This window comes from Panthera leo, chromosome B2, assembly GCF_018350215.1.
Source record: "Panthera leo isolate Ple1 chromosome B2, P.leo_Ple1_pat1.1, whole genome shotgun sequence".
Lineage (NCBI taxonomy): Eukaryota > Metazoa > Chordata > Mammalia > Carnivora > Felidae > Panthera > Panthera leo.
The window spans coordinates 107002299-107027533 of record NC_056683.1 but is presented as its reverse complement, the minus strand read 5'-3'; the positions used below and the strand labels follow the sequence as shown (position 1 = coordinate 107027533).

Here is a 25235-nt window from a genome sequence, read left to right as displayed (position 1 = left end):
TGTCCAATTCTTGATTTGGGCTCGGGTACAGATCTCGTGAGATCAAGTCCTGCATCAGGCTCCACGCTGGCAGTGCAGTCTGTTTGGGATTCTCTCTCTCTCTGTCTCTGTCTCTGTCTCTCTCTTTATCAAAATAAATAAATACACATTAAAAAAGAAAGAAAAAATAAAATTTCCCATGATTACAACATCCCTAATGGCTACTTCCATTTCAAATAAACTTATCTCCAGAGATAAATAGACAGCACTCTCAAATAAAAATCCGAACTAATTAATAGTTTCCTATGATCCTTGTAATGGAGGAGCAATGAGAGGGAACAAATATTTGTTGAAATGCCTACTGTGTGCTAAGTAGTATGTTAGGCAGATACTTTAAATGAAGGATTTGTTTGTTTCCTCACAGTAGTTTAGATATTATTTATCTGGTTTTACAGATAAGAGAACTGAACCTTGGAAAAGGTTGATTGTGGAACCAAAAGTCAAACTAAAATTTGTGTCAACACATGTCTCTTTTTACCTCATCACTATGGATTTATTTGTAAAAAAGAATTTCCATAGTACATTTAAGTATGAGCAGTAAGTTAGTAAAGTAAGTTCGAAACTGCTCTGCAAAGTCTATAGGAGGTAGCCAGTGTAAGAGTGAACGAAGCCTCAAGCAAATGTAAGCTTCAGTCAAAACCAAAAATAAAATTTGAAAGTATAAAAAGCTTTAAAAGAAGAATATTGTTTTATATAAAATGCTTGAACTCATACCCAACTTTTCAGGAACAAAGTTTTTTAGCAGAACTCAGTACATTTGTGATTGATAAGTATTTTATGTAGTAACCCATTTTCTTAATTATTATCAAGTCATCTCAAATAATGTTATAAACTTATGGCTAAATCCTCAGAAAAATGACTTTTTTATTGACTCCTCAGAAACTTTTTTATAATCAAGAATATTAATTCATAGGGGAGAAAAGTGGAAGTTTATAATTCCAATAATGTAGCCACTGTTCTAAAATTAGTCTTCCTGAGAAGGAGGTCTGGGTAATTTAGACATAGTCCAATTTATTCGTTGAAATATAAATGCAACTTACTTTGCTCTGGTTGTCCAGATTCAATATTACTGTGGTTCCCTCCCAAGATCAATAAGAAGCATCACTAAGTACAGCAGATATGACTCTTTACTGCCTGACATACAGGAACCAGAATGCCTTAGTACATTGGCTTTTGTTTAGCACACCTTTAATTAAGGCGCATGATGAACATAAAAAGCAAAGTAGGATATGGTTCACATGGCCTCTTCCAGGTTTGTTTCTCATCATTCCTATGAGGTTTCAGGTTTTAAGGTAGGGAATTCTTCTCCATACCGTATGGTTTCCAGTGTGTCATTTTTTTTTCTTGTTATCCTGGCAGATATTTTAATTATTCTAATCTTAAAAAGGTCCCCTAAGATCTTGCAAGGTAACTTTAAAATGTTCTTTGAAATATTTTCCCCGAGTTTTTAGACTATACCCACACAGTATATGTTCATTTATTCCTATTCCTTTATTCATATTCATTTATTCCTCAGACAGGATTCCAGCTGCTCCCATGCAGTGTCCCCGGCACAGCTATAGGGATTTATGAACAGCACAGTAGTATGTTCATTTATTTCTTACCATCTTGTCTATATTGCATTTAGACAAACCATGGACAGGAAAATCCATTAAGAACAAATGAAGTAAAGTGTTTCCTGTTTCTCTTAATAGTAAAAACATTTCCAATTCATTGTATGTTTAACATAGAAAGCAAAGCTAGAACAATTACATTTCTGATTTTGAGAAGTAACCATGTCTCATATAGCAAAGTTTCTTTCTGCTAAACTGTAGTTTAAAAAAGCGTTATTATTAAGGAGAGAGTCCTTTACGTTATTGTTCTGGACAGTTGAGTTACTGCGGATATAGTTCTTCGATTTTAGCCTCAAGTGGATTTTGGAAAGCACTGAATCCCAGCATGGTCTGTTTTCTTTGGTTGTTTTAATAACAAAATACTTTGTGCTTTCAGCTGGCTGTTAAGTTCTTCTCTAGAGACCACACTAAGAATGCACAGTGGTGGATGTTCATTCTTCCAGAGGTCCATTGGAATGAATGGTAGCTGGGCTGATGATGTGTTAGACATTTAAGTTTCTAAAGGTTTCATCACACTAATTCTTTTCAAATATGGAAGGCTGAAATCACAACATATGTAATATTCTTTTTTCCTAAGCAATTCTCTGTAGATTTGACACTTTTTTTTTTAGAGCCACTAAAGACTATTTTTTCCTCTTTTATATTTATTTACATTTTCCCACTGTCACACAAACATTGCTTCAAAAGTCTTGGAACTTCATTGTAGTTTATTTAAGAGGTAGCAGCTTGGTCAGAACCATGCCAAAAGAAAGAATATAGTACTTTTTTCGGGATCTGTAACAGGGTAATAATGTTTCACTAATCCATGATCCAAAGCTATAACTTTTGCCATGTAGAAAGAATAATTTCTTGGGTGATGAACAAATATCTGCTTTAAGACCTTTACTGTAATTTGTGCTATAAGAAGTGTAAATAGTTAAGATGTTCAGTTGCATGAATAAGAATGAATGTTAATATAACTAGACCATCAATAAAACTAGCTAACCACAGTTAATGAGCACAGTAGTATGTTCATTTATTTCTTACCATCTTGGTTTCATGTATTTATTTCCAATAAAAATAGGAAAGGTTTTATCTGTCTGTATATTCACTTTCATTCATTCTTCTCAATCTCAAGTTTCATCTGTGTGTACTGTTCCCAAATGTGCTTCCTAAAAAACTCTTTTTTTTTTTTATAATAGTGTAACAGGTATAGACGTAGTCTTAGCTCTTTTTCTTCTATGAAGTAATTGAAAGGGGGAAAAAAAAACACAACATTTCCTGTTACAGTAGTTGGAAGTTAGTGATTTCAAACAGTTATATTTCATTTTTGCTTTTTAGAATATAAGGCTTATTTGAAAGGCTTATCTATTTGAAAAGAATATCAACAATCCTGCAGCAGAAATAAGAGATATTTTACAGATCATATTTGTAAACATCATTTTCCCCCAATTTACAGATCTTTATTCCTTTTTTTTAAGTTTTTATTTTAATTCCAGTTAACACACAGTGTTATATTTGTTTCAGGTGTACATTATAATAATTCAACACTTCCATATATCACCTTGTGCTCTTCACAATAAGTGCCCTCCATCCCCATCACCTATTTCACCCATCTCCCCCCTCTGGTAACCATCCCTCCCCTCTGGTAACCATCAGTTTGTTCTCTATAATTAAGACTTTGTTTCGTGATTTGTCTATTTTTCCCTGTATTTATTTTTTTTCTTAAATTCCATATATGAGCGATATCATCTGGTATTTGTCTTTCCCTGACTGACTTATTTCGCTTAGCATTATACTATCTAGCTCCATCCATGTCATTGCAAATGGCAAGATTTCATTTGTTTTTGTGGCTAAATAATATTTTATTATTGCCACATCTTCTTTATCCATTCACCAATCGATGGACACTTGGGCTGCTTCCATATCTTGGCTATTGTAAATAATGCTTCTATAAACATAGGGGTGCGTGTATCCCTTTGAATCAGTGTTCTTGTATTCTCTGGATAAATACCTAGTAGTGTGATTGCTGGATCGTATGGTAGTTCCATTATTACCTGAGAATCCTCATACTATTTTCCATCGCGGCTGCCCCAGTTTGCATTCCCACCAACAGTGTGTGAGTGTTCCTTTTTCTTCACATCCTCACCAACACCTGCTGTTTCTTGTGTTGTTGATCTTAGCCATTCTGACAGGTGTGAGGTGGTATCTCATCATGGTTTTCATTGGCATTTACTTGATGGTAAGTGATGATGAGCATTTTTTCATGTGTCTTTTTTTTTTTTCCATTGTACACGAATGTGCTTTTTAATAGAATTATTAGGGGGGAATTTAATTCAAATGTTACCACAATGGAGATGTGAATGAGGATGATAAATGAACTTTATCAAGTGCTAGGGACAGTACTGACTGCTTCATAAACTAAATGTTGCTGAATTTTCTCAGTAAATACTACTTATTCTCCTTTTATGGATAAGGATACTGAGATTTGGGGATACAGTAAGCAAATTACCCACCAAATTCACAGATAGTAAATGTCAGAGCTGGAATTTTGAGGCCAAGCAAACTGATTCAAGAACAGCACATCTTTCCCACTCAGTTTTGCCACTCTCTGAGCCTAAGAGAGCAAAAAGAAGGGTAATACCACCAGCCTGATTTTATATACAGATACGCTCTGCTCTTCATCCACAGTAGGGCCTGTGCTTTGTGCTATTTCTTCATTGTGAAAATGGAAATGCATTAAGCATTACGTCTACACCAGTGGCCTATCATTGAGAAGCAGACCATTTTTGTTGTATGAGGACTAAAAGTGTTTGATCATGGACTCAGGCAAAACCAACTGGACTGGCCCAACAGTGATAATTCTAATGAACCAAACTAATAAAGCATATACTAGAGGAAGATACAGAAAGCAATAGCATAAAATTTCAGGTTGAATCAGATTTATAACAAACTCAAACCGTGAGTGAGGTTATATTCTTTTTCTCTCTTAGTCTTGAGAGTGTTTTTAGTATAAATTTGAGAGGAGATTTAAAAATGTTGAAAATAATTATTATTTTCAGGCAATTGAGACTCACTTGATCCGCAAGTCTAGTAGGGGACTGACTTACATCGCGGAGTGGAAAGGGGGCCTCCTGGAACACAAGATGGGCCACCTGACCTGCTTTGCTGGAGGCATGTTTGCACTCGGGGCGGACGATGCTCCCGCAGGCCTGACCCAACACTACCTTCAACTCGGGGCTGAAATTGCCCGGACCTGTTATGAATCTTACAATCGCACATGTGAGTACATGTTACTCTTCATTTTCTATTCCCACATGCTTTTATTTCATTCCTAAGGAACATTGACATTGCTGCCATCAAAAGAATATCCACTGTGCCTCATGAAATAGGAAGCTCATGATTAATATTTTAAAGGAATTTATATTTTTTACTTTAGGAAGTACTGCTTTCTACATAAAAATATCTACTCTTAGTTTACTAAGGAACAAAATTTGAGGCCGTAAAGGGTTAAGCCAGTCTATTTATTGACCCTGCTTTAGGCAAATTACATTGGGTAAGACTCTCTATCCCAAGTGCAAAAGAAATTTAGTATTTTATAAACCATTATTAATCTTCTCAGTGTCTCTATGAAATAGAGTCTGGGTCCCTTCTTATGAAATAGGAGTTTGAAGCACAAAGATTAACATAATTTATGACATAATGACTTAGAATTAGTTTTCCAGCTAGCTAATAAGGGGTGTTGTAGTGCCTTGTATTTACCTGGGGGGCACTCAGTAAATGATGGTTAAATGAAAGAAAATAAAAGATCATTGCCATTTTCTAAAAAGGACTCAGATGACTATATTCTCAAAGTTGAGACATTATTATTTTGAACATTATTATGTGATGTTTATAACCATTTCTATTTTTCTTTTTTTTAAATATAATTTATTGTCAAATTGGTTTCCATACAACACCTAGTGCTCATCCCAATAAGTGCCCTCCCTCCTGCCCATCACCCACTTTCCCCTCTCCCCCACCCCCACCTACCCTTAATTTGTTCTCAGTCCTTAAGAGTCTCTTATGGTATAACCATTTCTTAAAATGATTGTTTTGGCATATCTCTTGAATGTTGTAAAGTACTTTCTAGTTTCATTTAAGTTATAGAACTAAGCAGTGTCCAAGGCAATAACCCTTGTCACTGTGCATACTCTTTAGTTATGAAGCTGGGACCAGAAGCTTTCAGATTCGATGGTGGTGTTGAAGCCATTGCTACAAGGCAAAATGAAAAATACTACATCCTGCGGCCAGAGGTTGTTGAGACTTACATGTACATGTGGCGACTGACTCATGATCCAAAGTACAGGAAATGGGCCTGGGAAGCAGTAGAGGTGATATTTTAATCTGCTGACATTTCTTGTTCATAAATGTCTCAGGAAAAATGTTCAATGATTTCTATCAATCTAGTATATCAACTTTCCTATGGTTTTGAAAGCTTTAATCAGACTTTTTCCCAACTTAGGAATGAGTGTTGTCAGTTGTCATCCTATATCCCTGGCTTTGCTTCATGTGACAATGATATTAATATATGAATTGTGAGATTGAAGGAAGTATGTAGAAAGGCATATTATGAAATTAAGTTCCCACAGCCATAGAAATGATGATCATTTAATTCCACAAGGACTTGTTGACAACTTGGGGAAAATCACCCCTGCCTGTTGTCTGTTTAAAGAAGCCGCTCTGTGGTTTGTTGTTGTTGTTGTTGTTGTTGTTAGTCTTTAGGCATTGAAATGAAAATATATGCTTGTACTTAGAGTTCCAACCCAAATAAAGAGGTAAATTGAGGCAAACTCAAAATTATATTAAAAAAAAAAAAAAGTTGATTCCAGAAGAGCAGAGGAATTGCAATTCAGGACACACAGAATGTAGCAAGCTACAGGTGAGTCAGTTGAGGGTTTGAAGTAGGATTTATGGACAGGGAATGTAAAGAAGAAAGAATTCAGTTAGAGTCTATTCAAGTAAAAAACAAATGGAGACCAGCTTTGAAAATTCCCTGAGCAGACAAAACCAGTCCAGTCCTACAAATATAGCTCAATGGAGCTCTTCTGTGAGACCAGCCAGGCCTGTGTCATTTCATGTTCATTCCTCTGAAAACCATAAGTAAAACTTCCCAAAGTTGATGTAAGGCACCCCCTGACCAACTCCCTGCCATTCCAATATTATCAGTTTTCTATAAATCCAGCATATGTAGGAAATCAGTCTCTCCGTCCTCAAGTTTTGTTTTCCCGAGGGCACATGCATAAGATTTTCCATTTTCTACCTTCCAGTTCCATTTTAGATTGAAATTCTTTCACAGAATAAATTAACTACTTAGATCTAACTTTTAGAAAGAACCTATAGAACTACTTTGTGCAATAGTATTCATTCACTGATCTCAGGCTTATATAAACTTTCCATCTGTCCAATACACTGTTTTAATTGTCTTTGTCACCCCTTGGGTCTCTCCTGCCGAATATGGCATATCATCTTCCTAAACTAATCTGGTGAACACTGTGTGCTGGTGCCCACGGACGTTGCCTCCAGAATATGTATCAAATGGTGTCTAATTTTAAGAGCTGTTATTCTGGAAGGAGTTGTGATGGGGCACCCAGGCAATAAGAGCAAGCCAAAGCTTGAATTACACTCACTTACTCTTTAACACTCTGTTACAAAGTTAGCTGTTTTTAAAAACTGACCATTAGAAACAACTTCTGTAAGGGCACCTGGGTGGCTCAGTCGGGTAAGTGCCTAACTCTTGATTTTGACTCAGGTCATGACCTCACAGTTTATGAGATCAAGCCCCCTGTTGGGCTCTGTGCTGACAGCAGGGTGCCTGCTTGGGATTCTCTCTCTCTCTCTGCCTCTCTCCCATTCTCTTTCTCCATATATAACAAACAAACAAACAAACAAACAGACTTTAAAAAAATAAAAGAACTTCTCTCAGGAAATCTAAAATGAATATATTGCCTTTGTGTAAATCGCTAACTAATATCTTAGGAAGCCATTGATGAATATTGCTTTTTACCCACTCCATGTAGAATATGTCTTATCACTGATCATTAATCATTTTAAGGAATAACGATTCTTTAGGTCCCTTTTTTTCTTTTTTTTTTTTTCTTGCAAAGTTTTCTCATTATGTTTAGCCAGTAGTAGTTCCAGTTTCTTTAAATGTGTGTTGTTTTCCCTCTGAAAAACTGTATAAAAATGGAAGTTCATGTAAACTTTGGTGATAGGAAATGATTTTGGTTTTCAACACTCCAGCAAAATAATTAAGGCTAAGAGTCACCTTATGAATATCAGTTTAAATGGATATATCTCATTAAATGTAAAACACCCTAATTGATAAGGGTATTTGATAACAGTGTGATTTTATGTACCACTAAGAGAATACAACACTACCAATTAAATTATGACATGCCAATTTTAGAGATGGCAAAGTGTGAAAAGCATATGGCCAGGGACTGATATAAAAACAGAAATAAGTAAACCAATATTGTCATGTGGTCGAAGAGCTTTGGTTTGCTTGGTTCTTCAGGGGCGTGTGTGTGTTTGTGGGGTAATAAATTGGTTTCAGATGTTAGGATTTTTGTCTGTTGTCAAATTTTAGCATAGTGTATGATGTAAGATTGTTTCCCTGTGCCAGGACTCCTGGGTGGTTCAGTTGGTTAAGTGTCCAGCTTTGGCTCAGGTCATGATCTCACGGTTTGTGGGTTTAAGCCCCGCGTTGGGCTCTGTGCTGACAGCTCAGAGCCTGGAGCCTGCTTGGGATTCTGTGTCTCCTCTCTCTGCCCCTCCCCAACTTGCACGCGCACGTGTGCGCTCTCTCTCTCTCTCTCTCTCTCTCTCTCTCTCTCAAAAGTAAACATTAAAAAAATGTTTTTAGTAAAAAAAATAAAGATCATTTCCCTGTGCCACAAAACAGGTGTACCCCCAACCCCACCCTTGTCTTTTGCCACTAGTGCTTCTGCTGGAACTTGAGGTGTAGTGGGGACAGAGGAGTGCTGGGACACTTGCCTTTTGTAAAGCACAAATCATAGACTTAGATGGTGTGGTGGTACTTTTTTCCCTTGTGTCACACCCCCCAGCCCTCCTTTGTTTCAGCTGCAGCTGCGGTGGGCAGTATCGCTGTGGGCTCCCTGGTGTTTCTCAGCTGCTCTGACTCTGGGCTTCCTCCCAGGCTGTGGTCTGGGAAGCGGGACAGTTAAAGTCTCCAGGGACAACTCTGAAGCAGTGAGGCTTCAGAGTTGATGGACAACTATGTCAGTCTTCCCTCTTTGAAGAATAACTCTGAGATTCCTTCTGCGTGGTTCCTCAGATGGTTTCCAGTGGGACGGAGCCCTTGCGGCCCACAGCTGTAACCCAGTCAACATATTTCACTGGCTATTCTCCCTTGCTTCGTTCACTTTTCCCATTCATCACCTAAAAACTTCTTGCATCCAACCCTGTCTCATGCTCTGTTTTTAGGGGAAGCCAAACTAAAACATAGGAGTATACCTTCAAACTAACCTAGTCTATCTAGCTTTCCACTCAAAGAAAAGACTTGTCTTCGTCTTTGCCAAATGGATATTCCTCATCAATCCAAGGACTTTGTAGCAAAAGGAATATGGTACTAATAAAGTAATTCATTCCAATTTTTTAATGTCTGAAAGTGTTAGAAAGTTACTTTTTGAAAGCAGAATTTACAGTGTTTTGTGTTCTGGGGGTCCTGAGGAAAACTCCCTTCTCTCTTCTACATTTTAGCTCCTCATTTATCTGAAGACAGCATGTTCTGCCACCTGTTCCTTCCCCACCCAACACTTCTCTCCATTTGCGTCCTCATGACATGTGCGGTCTCTCAGGTCTGAGCTGTGCAAATCAATAACCTCTCTTCTGAGTATCATTTCCCACAGCCTATGGTCCAACTTGTTCTTTTAGTAGATTGTAAAATTCCTGGCTTACACTGAAATTGTGGTCAAATGGTGTTAGCTACTACATAGCCACTGTTGTGACGGCTCTTTTGTTCCATATCTGTTTTCACCCATACTTGCTATTTGTAAAGTATTTGTCAGCCCTGCTGTCTTCTAATGAAATTCTCCCTTTCCAGCCTTCTTTCATTGATACACTCAGTAAACCTGCTTTCCATGTCTTAACCAAATTCCTGAATGGTAATGCCAAACACAATAATAATGTCAAACAAGATATGAGATTATATAATCCAGCATACAGCACTAGAAACTTCTCCGTAAATTACCAACAATCCATTAATCACAGATATTCATGCATTTGTGAATCTATGTAGCAGAAATAACATTTACCTGATAGTTCTTTTGCTTTTTCTCAATAATGTCATGAAAACTTTATTAAATTCCTCCCAATTAAGTAGGTATAATATTCTGATAAAGGTCTACTACAAATTATACATATACATTCACATATGTGTTGGTAAATATAGATTTGACAACATCTATAATTATAGGTATGTATAAATTATATGAGGTCTCCTCTGGTCCACAATAGCAGATAAGCCTTATATAGGGATTTTGTATTTCTTCTTTTTACGCACATTTTTTTCTGGTCTCCTAAATCTGACCTTTTCCATATTGTCTTCTCAGTCCCTTCTTGTCCCTTCTCAGGCTGGAACCCTGTTTCCAGAATCTTTGATATGTCTGTTTTGCTAGGTTCCAAACTCAACCATTCAGGTTTATTATTAGCATTGTTGCCTGGGATCCACTCTAGGAAATCTCCACGGATCAGCTGTTTATCTAAGCTGTTTAACCTAAAGATAAGAGAATGCTTTTCTTTATCTTTCTGACTTAGGATTTTAACTCATGCTGCTCCCTATTCTCTTACCTTTCTTCCCCCTAAAAAGGTATAGTCACTGGTGTCTGGGTTGTCCTTCATCCTTTGTGTAGACTTCCAGTAACTGTAAACATTTTCCTATTTTCTATTCTCTGCTATTAGCACATCCCAGCCACATATGGTCACTAATAATGTAAGCATTTACATAAAATCGAGGTGACCCCTATGCCTAGAGTCTGAGAGTCCCAAGAACAGATTGTAGTAAAATGATGTTCTAATCAGACTGTGCAGCATAAATACGTGACTGCTTCCACTGTTGAGTTACTGTGAAACCAGGACCTGTTATGGGTGCCCAGGAGGCTCCATATTCCTAAAGTTTCAAAGTTTAGACTTGAAGGTTTTTCATTTTTTGAAAGTTAAAAAAAAAAAAAAAAGCCTGTGGCAGTTCCCTTTTTTTTCCTCTTTAATTTGCCAAAAGCCTCTGAAAGGTCCCTGTCACTATGGTAAGCGTGTCTTCATCTTGTTTTATTCTCATGACAGCCCCATGTTGAGCAAAGGGACATTGCCTAGGTCCAGAAACATCTGAGGTCACAGGGAGTCTAGGGCTGGGATTTGGCCCCCTCTTCTAAGATTTTAGAATGTGTTCTGGACCACTATGGCTCACCACATTAGGACAGAGAGAGAAGAAGAATGGGGGTGAACTGAAAAGAAGAAAAAAGATTGGGCATTGTCTACCCCACAGAACAACTGTTTTCCTATAATGAAAGAGGGAACTTAACAGAAATTTCCATGGGAGAGAGGAGTGGCAGTTGATCATGCCTGGTCCTCTCATTAGCTTATCACCAAAGAACTTCAAGGGGGGAAAAAAGTTTCATTGTTAAAATCTTTTTTAGGAAATGTCTGGGAGTAGGGTTTAATTATGTTCCATAACAAGCTTGTCCATTTCTTCCAAATCCTGTTTTTTTTTTTTTCTTTTTTACAAATAATCTCTGGTCTACTCCAGTGTATCTGGTATTTGACTTTTTAATCAAAAAGAACTTCTGTCAAAAAAGGAAGGAAGGAAAAAAATATTAGGACCTGAAAGTTCCTTTCCACAGGCTTTCCCTGCTTGGTTTGTTTGTCTGCAACAGAGAATATAATCAAAGCATTTTTTTAAGTTGATCTTATTTTCCCAGTGGCTTTTAAAAAGTACCAAATCATGAGGTATTTTCTTTATTCATGTAGCCTGCAAATTGTGTTAGGTTGTTACCTAAATTTTCATTTCCACACTGCCCAACCCATCTCCTTTCCAAATACTCGTTATAGTCAGAGAACTTCAGAAATGTAGCATCATTTCTCTCTAGACAGTTAAGAAATGGACTCATCCTATTTTCTTCCATCCCAGAGCAAAACAAAAACAACAACAACAACAACAACAACAAAAAAAACACTTTTTTTAGAAGTAGATATCAGCCACATTTTTTCACTGCTTTGCATTTTCTTCTTTTATATCTGTTACCAATGTCACTAATTAGTACTCCGCAATCAGTTTTTATAAAATAAGATATTCTGAGTGTACTAGCAGCTTTTTTGGTCCAGTATATGTTCTAAGTTTTTGGGTTTATAATCCCAATTGACATTAACAGTCTCTCTAGATCAGGGGTCAGCAAACTTTTTCTATAAGAGCCAGAGAAAATTAGGCATAGGGACCAAGTACAACTAAAAGCGTACCTCATTTTATTGTGCATTGCTTTATTGTGCTGTGTGGATATTGTGTTTTTGTTTTTGTTTTTGTTTTTTTACAAATTGAAGGTTTGTGGCTACCTGTGTCAACCAAGTCTAATTGGTGCCATTTTTCCAACAATATTTGCTGCTTGCTTTATGTCTCTGTGTCACATTTTGTAATTCTCACAATATTTACAACTTTTTCACTGTTATATTTATTATGGTGAATGTGTAATCAGTGATCTTTGATGTTATTGTTGTAACTGGTTTGGCTGCTACAAACTGCGCCCTTATAAGACAGAACTTTATCGATAAATGTTATGTGTTCTGATTGCTCCACCAACTAGCCATCCCCCAACTCTCTCCCCCTCCTTGGACCTCCCTCTTTCCTGAGATATGACAATACTGGAATTAGGCCAATTAATAGCCCTATAAAGGCCTCTAAGTGTTCAGATGAAAGGAAGAGTCACATATCTTACAATTTAAATCAAAAGCTAGAAATGATTAGGTTTAATGAGGAAGGCTTCTCGTGCCAAACAGCCACATTGTGAGTGCAAAGGAAAAGTTCTTGAAGGAAATTAAAAGTGCTACTTCAGTGAACACATGGATGATAAGACAGTGCAGTGCTAATAGGGAGAAAGTTTAGTGGTCTGGATAGAAGATCAAACCAGCCACAACATTCCCTTAAGCCAAAGCCTAATCCAGAGCAAGGTCCTAACTCTCCTCAATTATGTGAAGGCTGAGAGAGGTGAGGAAGCTGCAGAAGAAGAGATGGGAGCTGGCAGAGGTTGGTTCATGAGATTTAAGGAAAGAAGCTATCTCCATAACATCAAAGGACAAGGTGAGGCAGCGGGTGCTGATGTAGAAACTGCAGCAAGTTCTCCAGCAGATCCAGCCCAGATCATTAATGAAGGTGACTACACTACACAACAGATTTTTAATGTAGATGAAACAGCCTTCTATTGAAAGAAGATGCCCACTAAGACTTTCATAGCTGGAGAGGAGAAGAAGCCTGGCTTCAAAACTTCAAAGGACAGGCTGACTCTTTTGTAGGGGCTAATGCAACTGGTAACTTGAAATTGAAGCCAGTGCTCACTTATCATTTCAAAAATCCTAGAGCCCTTAAGAATTAGGCTAAATCTACTCTGCCACTCTAAAATGGAACAACAAAGCCTGGATAATAGCTCATCTGTTTACAGAATGGTTTACTGAATATTTTAAGCCCATTGTTGAGACCTACTGCTCAGAAAAAAAAAAGATTCCTATCAAAATATTACTGCTTATTGACCGTGTACCTGGTAGCCCAAGAGCTATAAGGAAGACAATGAGATTAATGTTTTCATGCCTGCTAACACAGCATCCATTCTGCGGGTCGTGGATCAAGGAACATTTTGACTTTAAGCATTTAAGAAATACATTTCATAACTCTATAGCTGCCATTGACAGTGATTCCTCTGGATCTTGGCAAACTAAATTGAAAACCTTCTGGAAAAGATTCACCATTCTAGATGCCATTAAGAACATTCGTCATTTATGGAAGAGGTCAAAATATCAACATTAATAGGAATTTGAAAGAAGTTGGTTCCGGCCCTCATGGATGACTTTGAAGAGTTCAAGACTTCAATGGAAGAACTAACTGCACTTGTGATAGAAATATCAAGAGAACTGGAATTGAAAGTGGAGCCTGATGATGTGACCAAATTGCCAAATTTCATGATAAAACTTGAACAGATGAGGAGTTGCCCTTTATGGATGTGCAAAGAAAGTAGTTTCTTGAGATAGAATCTACTCCTGGTGAAGATTGTTGAAATGACCACAAAGGATTTAGAATATGACATAAACATGTTTGATAGAGCAGTGGCAGGAGACTGACTCCAATTTTGAAAGGAGTTCCGCTATGGGTAAAATGCTGTCAAACAGCATTGCGTGCTGCAGAGAAATCATTTGCGAAAGAAACTGTCAAGTGATGCGGCAGTCTTCATTGTTGTCTTACTTTAAGCATTTGCCACGGCCACCCCAGCCTTCACCAACCACCAGCCTGATCAGTCAGCAGCCATCCACATGAAGGCAAGACCCTCCACCAGCAAAAACAGTACAACCCACTGAACACACAGATGATGTTTAGCATTTTTTAGCAACAGAGTATTTTTTTAATTAAGGTGCGTACGCTGTTTTTAGACATAATGCTACTGCACACTTAATAGATTTTGTGTAAACATAACTTTTATATGCACTGGGAAATCAAGAAATTCACTTGATTCACTTAATCGCAATATTCACTTATTGTAGTGGTCGGGAACCAAACTCACAAAAATCACTAAAAATTGTCTCAAAATTAAATGTAGAAGTGTTCCAAATTAGGTGAGATGTATTGTCCATGTGCCCTTTAACTTTTCATACTTTATATGCATTTACATTTTGTGGCCTTTTAAATTGTCACCTGAAACTCTTCCAATGCATCATCCAACTTGAATCCTTATTTTATTGAATTTGGCAATTTCACAATAAAAATTGGTGGCAATTTATTGAAATGTGACCATCTTTTTCCCTCTTCCTTGTAATGTAGGCCCTGGAAAATCACTGCAGAGTGAATGGAGGCTATTCAGGCCTAAGAGATGTTTACCTCAGACATGAGAGTTATGACGATGTGCAACAGAGTTTCTTCCTAGCAGAGACACTAAAGTAAGTAAAATGTGTTCTAAACGTATGTGGCAGAGGTACCTGGTCAGATCTTCTTTGGCGATGTCTTCATCATGGACACATTCAAATAATATCAAGTACGACCGCTTCCGAATGCCATCCTTACATGCCTGGCAATAATTGCAGGCGTGTCTCCAGTCGTCACCTAAGTTTGATGACTTGGAATTGCTTTGTGGGTTTTCACATACTACTACCCAAACACAAAGCAGCTTCTCTGTTCCACATTAGTGACGGCATTGCCTCAGGGTTTTGCAGTGCTTGACTGTTGTCCGTGATTCTCCGTGAGATGAATGGAGACATTGATGTGGTTTTTGCTGTGTGTTTCTGCTTTCCCTGCCTGACACAGTCTCTCGGGTCTCATATGCTCACGTTTCTCCCTCCAGGTATTTGTACTTAATATTTTCTGATGACGATCTACTTCCACTGGAACACTGGATCTTCAATACCGAGGCACATCTTCTCCCTGTACTCTCTACGAATAAAAAGGAAGTTGAAGTCAATGAAAAATAAAAAGACATTTCATATTTTACTCTGCTCCATTCCCTCCACTGCATACCTTAATGATTCCTTTTCTGGTATTCAGGCACATGATGAATTTTTATCAGTAGGTCTGTGATTATTCTAAGTTCTGAAATTGTTTTGCAGTCTTTTAGGTTTATTATCAGAAGCATAGATGGACCTAAATTCCTTATCCTATCCTTTATTATTCAGTCAGTGGATCATAGGTTTTTTACAGTTTTTTAAGTAATCTGGAGTTCATGAAGGTGTATCATTTTTATTACACTGAATAGAATGGTATACCAGTGACCTCTTAATTATAATTTTGATTTGACTGCAAAACTTTTTCCTCCTCTATGAGGAGATGATGTCTGCTTTAAGCTGTAATGTTTTGCCATGTTGCAAAAAGCCATAATAATAAATTAAATATTAAAAAAGCTTTTTCCTTTTCAATTTTATGTTAATCTGGTTTGTCTATCCACCAGAGACAGATCTTATAACTGTGACAGACAGCTTCTTTATGTGGGTCTATCATTATTTGATAGAATGTCTTCTAAAATACTTCACTCACATTGTAATTCAAATTAGAATGTCATCCCAAAAGGATCATCTCATGTTGACCTCATTTCATTGGAACCATGGTATATTTTTGTTAGTTAATTATATTAGTGTTTCCTAATTTGTGAATTAGTTCTCAAATTTTACTTTAAATGTCCTGTGTCATTTCTGGATCATGCCCTGGTTAATTTCTCCCATTCCCTACCACACAATGGGTTGATCGTTCAGGTTTTGCAGAGCTCTGTTACTACGGAATTATATTTTTTTAAAGGAAACAATATAACTTTTAGTGCATTAGTTTTTGCTTTTAACTGAGTATATGAAGAAATTGAGTCTCTCTAAAAAAGGGTATTTCACATGGTTTTTAGTTTGTATTTCATCTTTAAGGGTTTTTTTTCTTGTTATCAAAAAAAAAAAGCATTACATTTGGCTCAGATTTTTCAGATTTGAAAAAGACCCTTTCTCAAATGTAGTAAGTTATTTCATTTCAGTTTACAAAAGCAGAATTTAACTCTGAAAGAAGCTCTGCTAGTGTATCTATTCTTTTGAATAGATATTCAATTGAAGAAAATCTAATAAACTTTTAGGCCAAATAAGAATATAGTACATTTTGTGTGGTCAAATTCAACATAGAGATCCCAGCTTGAAAGCAATATATAGGAATGGACATTCCTAATTCCCCACAGTCCTAGAGCAGATCAAAATAATGATATGATTCTTCTTTAAGAACAAGCATTATTTTGAGATATGAGTGGCTTTCCCAAGAATAAATTTGGTGGCACCCCATGTCATATTTCCCATGAAAGGGCTAATAATGATGATGCATTTACTGAGGAACAGAGACTCTGAGCACCTGCATTTTCAACCTGGAGGGGTCAGATAGGTCAGTGCAACCTCATGAATTAGGCTGAACCATATGAAATTGCTGCACTTGTAGTTTAAAAACTATCCTATATCAGCAATTTCGTATGGTTCAACATACTGTTTTTTAATTATTTTATTGGCTCTCAGTAGACTCCATTGTTTTAGCTGTTTCAGCTTTTGAAAGTGTTTCAAGATTTCCTTTGTCTGAAAGGACCACCTGTGTGACCTGCTCTTTTTTCAGTACTGTACATTGGTTTATGTCAAAGAATAAATTAATAAAGTTAGTAAATGAAAAAGATCCTTTAGTACATCATTATTGCCATGTTAATGAGTTCCTGTGACCCAGAATAATTCCTTCCACTCATATCTTCAGCTCACCTTATGAAATGAATAGATAGTTGAGAGTCCTTTCTTCCCAGGACTTCAAAGCAAAGTGTGAAAGATTATTGCAAAAATTGGGCCATATGTATTTAGATGATAATTCTCACGTGAATGTCCTAGGACTAGCAACTTAAATTAATTTATTTTCTTTGATTTTCAGTTTGATTTGTAAGAGCACAAAGGTGATCTGCATTTCTGCAGCAGAGAGGATATTAAAATCAGGTCATGTGTACACACTGCACTATAATGTACCTTTTGTATCCTGATATAAATAGGCAAGATGATTGTACTACCTTTTGCTCTGCCAATGGCAAGAACAAAGTTTTTCAATTCCAAAACTTGGATTTTTTAACGTAAGTCCCCAAAACACCAAAAATGTAAACAAGATGAGAGATGATTATTATGGTGATGTAATTTAAAGTTGTACTTTGTGTTAATTATTTTAAACAACTTAAGTCCTTAGGTAGACACTCTCATTTTCAGCAAAACTGTGCAGTTAAGTTTACATATGTATTCACATCCTGAAAGGTGAATAATTAAAATAGCACTTAATTTTGTGTTTCTGCATATGTTTTTGGTATACTGTGCACAATTAATATTACACATATAAGTTGTATGGAAATTTACAGAACTCGAAGATGTTTGTCATGACTCCTTCATATGTAGTAGTACCCATTCTTTTCACTGATTGTTTTTAATTTGTACATAAGTCTATTCTGCCATATCCAACTTTATATAAATCTCTAATGTTATGGGAAACATAATAGATTGACACATAATTTTTAAAAACTATATTTGTAAAATTTCTCTATTGTGAATAAAGCCTTTTAATATATCTCCTCATTTGTTGTTTTTCTCCTTTTAAGTAAGCTTTTGTATATGTCGGGGTGAGCGCATACAATTGCAAGTTGAAATAATAGTCATTATTATTAATCCTGATAGTGATTCCATACCACACCCAGAGAATCTAGACAAGGAAACATTTCTCATTACAAACTTAAAATTGCAAAAAATTTTGCATATACATTTTTGATTAATCAGATATCATATTAAGACTCCAAAATATGTTCAACACCGGGCATATAGAGTAGAGATGGGGAGTTAGTGGAAGAAATAGCATGAAGTACGATCCTTGTTCTTAAGTTTGCAATCCAGTTGAGGAAATGAGATTCACCCCACCACCAAAACAAAACAAAACAGCATTTAGGTGCCAGTTAAATTCTGTAGAAGTTGGGGGAGGAGGGGAGCAGGAGGTCACTAGGGTTTGAGCAGTCAAAGAAGCTTAGTAGAAAAGGGAGAACTTCAGTTACAGGAGAGCCTCCAATATTTATGAAAAAGCCTAGGTTTTTCAAGTTCATGTTGGATTTTTTAGAATGTCTCATCAGACATTCTGGTTGTTGTTATCTCTGCCTAGAAATCTTTCCCCAATGTTTTTTTGTTTGTTTGTTTGTTTTTAATTTTTGTTAACTGAAGTATAGTTAACACAGTCTTACATTAGTTTCAGGTGTGTGACATAGTGAGTGGACAAGTCTACACATTGTGCTATGCTCTCCACAACTGTAGCTACCATCTGCCCCCGTACAACGCTATTACAATACCACTGACTGACTGTATTCCCTGTGCTGTACCTGTCATTCCCGTGACTTATTCCAAAACTGGAAGCCTATAGCTCCCACTCCCCTTCACCCATTTCAGTCATCCCTCTTACCCCCCTCCCCTCTGGCAAACAGAAGTTAGTTCTCTGTGTTCATAGGTCTGTTCCTGCTTTGTTTGTTCATTTGTTTTATTTTTTAGATTCTGCACATAAGTGAAATCTTACGGTGTTTGCCTTTCTCTGACTGATGTATTTCACTTAGCAAATACCCCTAGGTCCATCTCTTTCCCCAGTGTTTTTCTGGCACATTCCTCACTTCACTCAGGTCTCTGCTCAGTTGTCACCTTATCAGAATAGCTTCCTTGACAAATTCGTATAAAATTCCCCATCACTCTTTGTTCCTTGCTCTATTTTATTTTCTCCTTAGCATTCAAGGGCTCACACTTGAAAACTAGTCTAAGGCTCTTTCTCAAGGTGTGGGTTACATATTTCTTTACTTATTTGCTTATTGTCTCTCTAATCCCTTAAAATTTAACCCCCATGAGAACCAAAAGTTTGTTTGGCTTTCCTCCGCCCCAGGCGGCCCATCTTAAGTAGCATATAGCACTTGGTGGCACATGGTGAATGTCGTGACTGAATGAATGCATGAGCCTTATATTCCTAACTTTTGCTATGGCTATTTTCAAATGGCTTTTAACAAGCAGCAATTTTTGAGAGGGGAGAGGGGTGGGGTGGGGAGAGAGAATCTCAAGCAGGCTCCGGGCTCAGCACAGCTCAATCCCATGACCCCACGATCATGGCCTGAACCAAAATCAAGAGTCAGACGCTCAACCACCTGGGCCACCCAGGTGCCCCAATAAGCAGTAATTTCTTTTTTAATATTAGGTATCAGTATTATATAACATGCTGTTGTTTTAAACAAATCATCATAAAGATGGCCATTTTTTATTGCTACCTGTAGTTGTTTTAAGGAAATATGGAGTAAATATGTGTTTGAGGCTAGAATCAACTCTCCACCAACCAAATTTTTAAAAACTTATGTGTGGCCCTCTGTAAAATACACAGCAGAAAAATGTAAGTCATGATTTTCTAATATAGAGTTTTTTCAGTATTATTATTTGAAGAGCCTACTATTTCTATGATTTAATCTCATAATCCCTGTCTCATAAGAAAACTATTTCTGCAGCATCAAGCAAAGGAATTGGTTTTTCACTTAACATATAGCTACTCAAATGGGAACCTTCTGAGTTATTTGTAACACACATAATGCCTGCTCTGTCTACTCATTGCTGACAGAATTATTAAAGGATATTGTAAACATGATTCTTATTATACTAACCATCAACCATCCACAGAGATGGCAGCTTGGCACTCAATACATCTAATTTCTGATAATTATATATAGACAGTTGCTAAACATTTTAAGAAAACTAGATAAATCTTTTCTCATTTGAGCATAGAGTTTGTATATCTAATTGCCATTCCAGCTCCCTCAGTTGGACTAAAATGGGGGGGTGGGGGGTGGGGTTCTTATTTAATCTTTTTAATTGATTTAATGTCCCAAAGACTGATTTCTGTTTTTTCCTGGCTCATTCTATCCACACTGGCCAACACATGAGTCATAATCTTCAAGAAATATTTGCCAGGCATCAGGTATGCATATAAAGGATCAGAACTACATAAGAGTCTAGACAGCATTTAGTCTAACTCTTATTTTAAATATGAGAAAACTGGGGGATTTTCCCAAGGACAGGAACTGTTTTTTGTCCTGTGCTTCCAGACACAGGGATTCGGTAAGATTTATGGTAATAGAAAACAAACAATATATTGTATTCATCCAGGCACTCCAAACTAAAGGTGTAAATTCAGAGCTCACCCTTGAAAACTGGTCTAAGGCTCTTTTTCAAGATATAACTATTCACCTATATCAGAGTTTCTTGGAAGTCCTATTGAAATGCAGATTTTACAGACTTTCCCTAAACTTAGCAGATCAAAATTGTGGTGAAGTCCACCACTAGCTCTTTTTGTTCTTACTGAGCATGCTAAAGTTGGAAACCACAATTGTAAGCTATGCAACTGTATAAATTGGGAATTATAAGTCCCAACCCTCCCAGAAGAAATAATGAATAAATTAGCAAGTCATGACAAGCATATTTTGTTTCTACTCCAAGATTTAAGCACAACTTGAAACGCATTTTGCATCGTTTTGGAAACAGAGATTTGTCCTTTTACAGAAAGCATTTCTGAGCAAAAAGCCATACCCCTAAATGTTTTGGAAACAGATTCACATTGGATTTTCAAATGTAATTCTTCTTATTGAGGGACTCTCAAAAGTATTAACTTCAATCACTGCTTTTTTTTTTTTTTTTTTTTTATTCAGTGAGTTTCCTTTGCTTTCTTTCCCAATAGCCGCTTCTAAAGTCAGTTCTCAAATCTTATCTTTGGATCTTGCTGAGTTTTAACACGACTATCACTTGCACAAACTACACAGAATTCCTAGTTTTGCCCTGTGCCATGTAAATATATATGATGTTCTTGGAAACAACCTCTGAAGAGCACCTTCATTTCTCATTTCTATCCCCTGTGCCTTGTGTTTTTGCATTCATTGCAATGCTAATCGTCAGATTTGTTGGCTCACCATTATGATGATCACTTTGAACCCCCTAAAACATGCCATTACTTACTGAATAAATTAATGTAAATTTGTGTCACAGATCCATTTAATTCTCCAGTGAATGCAAATTACCACGAAACCTTGGAAAACAGTAATAAATGTATATAGCTTTTTTCAAAAAAAAAAAAACTTCTCCACATACTGGGGTATTTTGGCCATAGGCTATGAACACACATTAATTCATAATTCTGCAAATAGGGCTATAAATGTACTGCTTTCAGACAGCATTTTCCAAAACTACTGGCACCTGAGAGTTTTGTTTTCTTTTGCTTTTTAACTCTCCCAGGAGAAACAAGTGAAAGATCCTCCTTCACAGAATCATTGGGAACTTTGTTCCTGACTTTGCAACTCCTTTGGAGTTTTTTGTACAAAGTAGAGGCACGTGGCTTAAAAGCGGGATGGGAGACCACCATATCAACTTAAGGTAGGCACAGTGTTATTGGTCCCATCTCATGGATATGACTTTGGCTCATTGTAACCCCAAGCCTCTAGTGACAGAAAAACAAACACTCTCCCTTCTGGGTGCAAAATCTCATCACAATACACACTTTAACCTTACTGAGAATATTACCCTGAGTACATTTTACTGCCACTCATATTCCTCTTCTGTCTTGCTATTGCCAAACTGATAACTTTGTGTCTTACGTAATCTTAACCAGAACCCCCAAATTATATACACTTTAAGTTCTGCCATATAACAAATTAAGTCCCTCTAGTGTCTCTTCTTTATAGGATACAGTATAGAAGGAATAGTAGAAAGTAAATGCAGTTAGGCCAATGGGAAGTTGACTTCCCAAGGAATCAAGACAACTGAATTCTAAACTTAGCTCTGTTACCAACTTCCTGTTTGATTTGGAACAAGCACCAAAGTCTTCACATCTCAGTTCCCTCATCTGTAAAGTGAGAGGAGCAATTAGCCTATGTGTAGCAATTAAGTTATGCCTTGAATGATGTCTGTCATGAATGCTGGACCAGGAAACAGCAGGACCTTTCTGTGTATGGACTAGAGTCCTCTCCACCCAGATAACAAGCATCAAAACCTTAGTTTTCTCGTCTATAAAATGGGAGTAACAGTACCTACTTCCTGAGAATTAAAATAACTAATATATGTACAAGTTCTTGGCTCTATACCTGGTTGGATGATACCTTTAATCCATAAGTTCCAGCCCCTATTTTCAGCTTTTACAGCCAATGAAAGAATCATCTCTACCTCGAGAAGCCTCCTGCTTGTTTTGTTACAACAACACATTTGCTATTACTTTGCCTGCTGTTTCCAGCTACCCTAGGCTTTTTTTGGATGCCATCCTTCAATCAGGCTGTGTCAAATACATGTTATTGCTTATCTTCCAAGGTCAGAATTTAGCATTTATTTTCTGACATGAGAAGACAAAGAAATAGAGATCACCCTGCATGATTGCTGCACTGGTAAGAACACCATATCGGTTGTGTCATTGATGTATTCAACTAATCCCTTGAAAATAAAACAGTGGCTACAACTTAAGTACTCCTTTTAAACTGAACTCTTAGTTTTGTCTTCATCCCAGAGAAGCTTTGAAAACCAACGAACTCAATTTTATGAATTAGGCAGGATTACTGAGATAACTCTTCTGAAAGAACAGTATTGCTCCCCAAATCAGCTTATATATTTGAAAATCACTTATAGTAACTTAAAACTAATCACATCCAAAGAAAAGTGCATAGTTATTTTGATTGAGAATTGATTTGTCTGCTCAGTCCACCTAAAAGAAGGAGGGGGAGAAGGAGGAGGTGGCAAAAGAAGAGGAGGAGAAGAGGGAGGGGAAGGAGAAAGGAAGGGAAGGAAGGAAGGAGACAAAGTAGAGAGAGGGGAGAAGGAAGAAGGAAAGAAAGAAAGGTAAGAAAGACCTTAGTTTACACAGCATGCAGAATACGAATTATGTGAGAGTGCCCCTCCCTCTTCTTCTGGGACTTCCCACCACAAGAACATAAGAGTGTTAGCCTCTAGCAAGGGGCTCGTGGTTCTGCTTCCAGATTCTGCTTAAGAAAATGCTCAAAGTTCCCCTTGCCTCTCCTGGCCTGTCACACTCTCACCACGCTTCTATTCACATGCATCATACTATGGTGTCATTATTTTCTTTCTTTCTTTCTTTCTTTCTTTCTTTCTTTCTTTCTTCTTTCTTTCTTCCCACAAATAATAAGCACCAAGAATGTTCCAGACACTGTCCTAGGTCCTAGGAAATCACCAGGGAGCAGCGAGTTAGACTTGCTTCCTGTTTTCATAGAGCTAAAGACTAGGAAAAAGGCAAATATGCACAAAAAAAAATAAAACTTAAAAAGGAAGATGCCAGGGCTTGTTCATTAATATAAATGCAGGACTTAATATGGCACCTGGCACATACCTGTCTCTAACCCAACTGCGCCCTTCCATCCTGAACATAGGAGACACTAAGAGAGCATTTGGTAAAGAGTGAAAAAAAAAATGTTAAGAAATGGATAAAAAGTCTCAAACTTCTGTTCAAAACATATAAACATAATTTTCATCTTAAGTTTGCCTCCAACAGAACACAGCTCCTGCTGGGCCCTACTAACTCAAAGTTGAATGTAGATTCTATTTTTAGTGGATAATCTAGTGTTTATCTTAACTGTGAGATACCTAATTATAAGCTGTCATTAGAAAATTTGCATCACTGTACTTGCAAAAGCAAACTCACCGAAAATAGGACAGGTTTCTCATCTTTCAGTATGCTCAAATTATATCAATTGTCTCAGAGAAAACCCATAGGAGCGCAAGCTGTGTTCCTCCATTTTAATTGCCCTGGAATACTCGCTGTCATTAAGATGAACAGACCCAACACATAGTTTCAACGCCATTAGGGTTTGGCTTGTTTAGTTTATTTTGTTTTGGGGGTATGGGGTTGTCATTTCAGTCATCATAGATAAAGCCTTCTCAACAGCATGCCCACACATCTGGGACTGGCTTCCTCAGGTCGGTGAAACACTCAAGGGACACTATCTGTGATATAAATGATAAAGAGCTCCTTCTCTAGTGTCTGCAGCCTTTTTGTAGTCCTCTCCGATAATAGGACAAAGAATTCTAGCTAGGTCTGAAGTAAATCTGTTAAAAATTATATGATTATATTTTTCTAATAAGTTCAGCTTCTTTTCCCCAAGCTTGTCTTTCTTTAACCATTCTAACAGGTGACTGATTCAAATTTTCACTTCATTAACCTTATCTTGTCTCTCACTTCTAGGGGTCTCACTTCTAGTGTTTGTATAAATGAACAAATAACAGAGAAGGAGAAAAACAAAGAATCTTACAGAGATTAATCGATCCCTGAAAATCTGAAAGTGACTTTTGTCACTATTATAAATCAATATACAGGATTTTCTTAATCACTGGATAAAAACCATACATCAAAACCATGATTAAAAGGTAAACAAATATAATGAATTTTAATAAGAACTTGGACTTATTTTGCCACTTTAAAAAAAGTATAGGATAGATTGTTTTTTTTTTTCCTTTAGTCTCCTTCATACAATGATGATTGCATTAAGGAGAAGTTTCAAATTTTCCACATTGTATATCTGGGCTTTTAACCTCTCACAAAGATCAGATAAAGACTGCCAAACCAAAAAGCATTCTTGGCTCCTGTGCACAGCTCAATCTTTAAATAGGAGTTTCAGCACGTACAGGCAGGAGCAAAGACTTCTCCAGAGTCTTTATTGATTAACTGTAGAGGATATTCTGTTTAAAATGAATCTTGATACTCTCTAAAATAAATGTTTTATTCTATTTTGGACTAAAAGGTGTAAAGGAAAAATGAGACATATGTACCCTCCCCCACCCTGCAAA

At 36.9% G+C, this 25235-nt stretch overlaps 1 protein-coding gene across 1 annotated transcript in view; it reads left to right on the top strand.

Annotated features, from left to right (window-relative positions):
* Window positions 1-17825, top strand: part of MAN1A1 (mannosidase alpha class 1A member 1) — a 161809-nt gene extending 143984 nt beyond the window's left edge. The window contains exons 9-12 of the mRNA XM_042939715.1: window positions 4694-4913; window positions 5832-6004; window positions 14701-14816; window positions 15218-17825. Of these exons, the coding sequence (XP_042795649.1) occupies window positions 4694-4913; window positions 5832-6004; window positions 14701-14816; window positions 15218-15344 (636 nt within the window). The 3' untranslated portion in view covers window positions 15345-17825. The remainder of the gene's footprint in view (window positions 1-4693; window positions 4914-5831; window positions 6005-14700; window positions 14817-15217) is intronic.
* Window positions 17826-25235: the final 7410 nt, after the last annotated feature.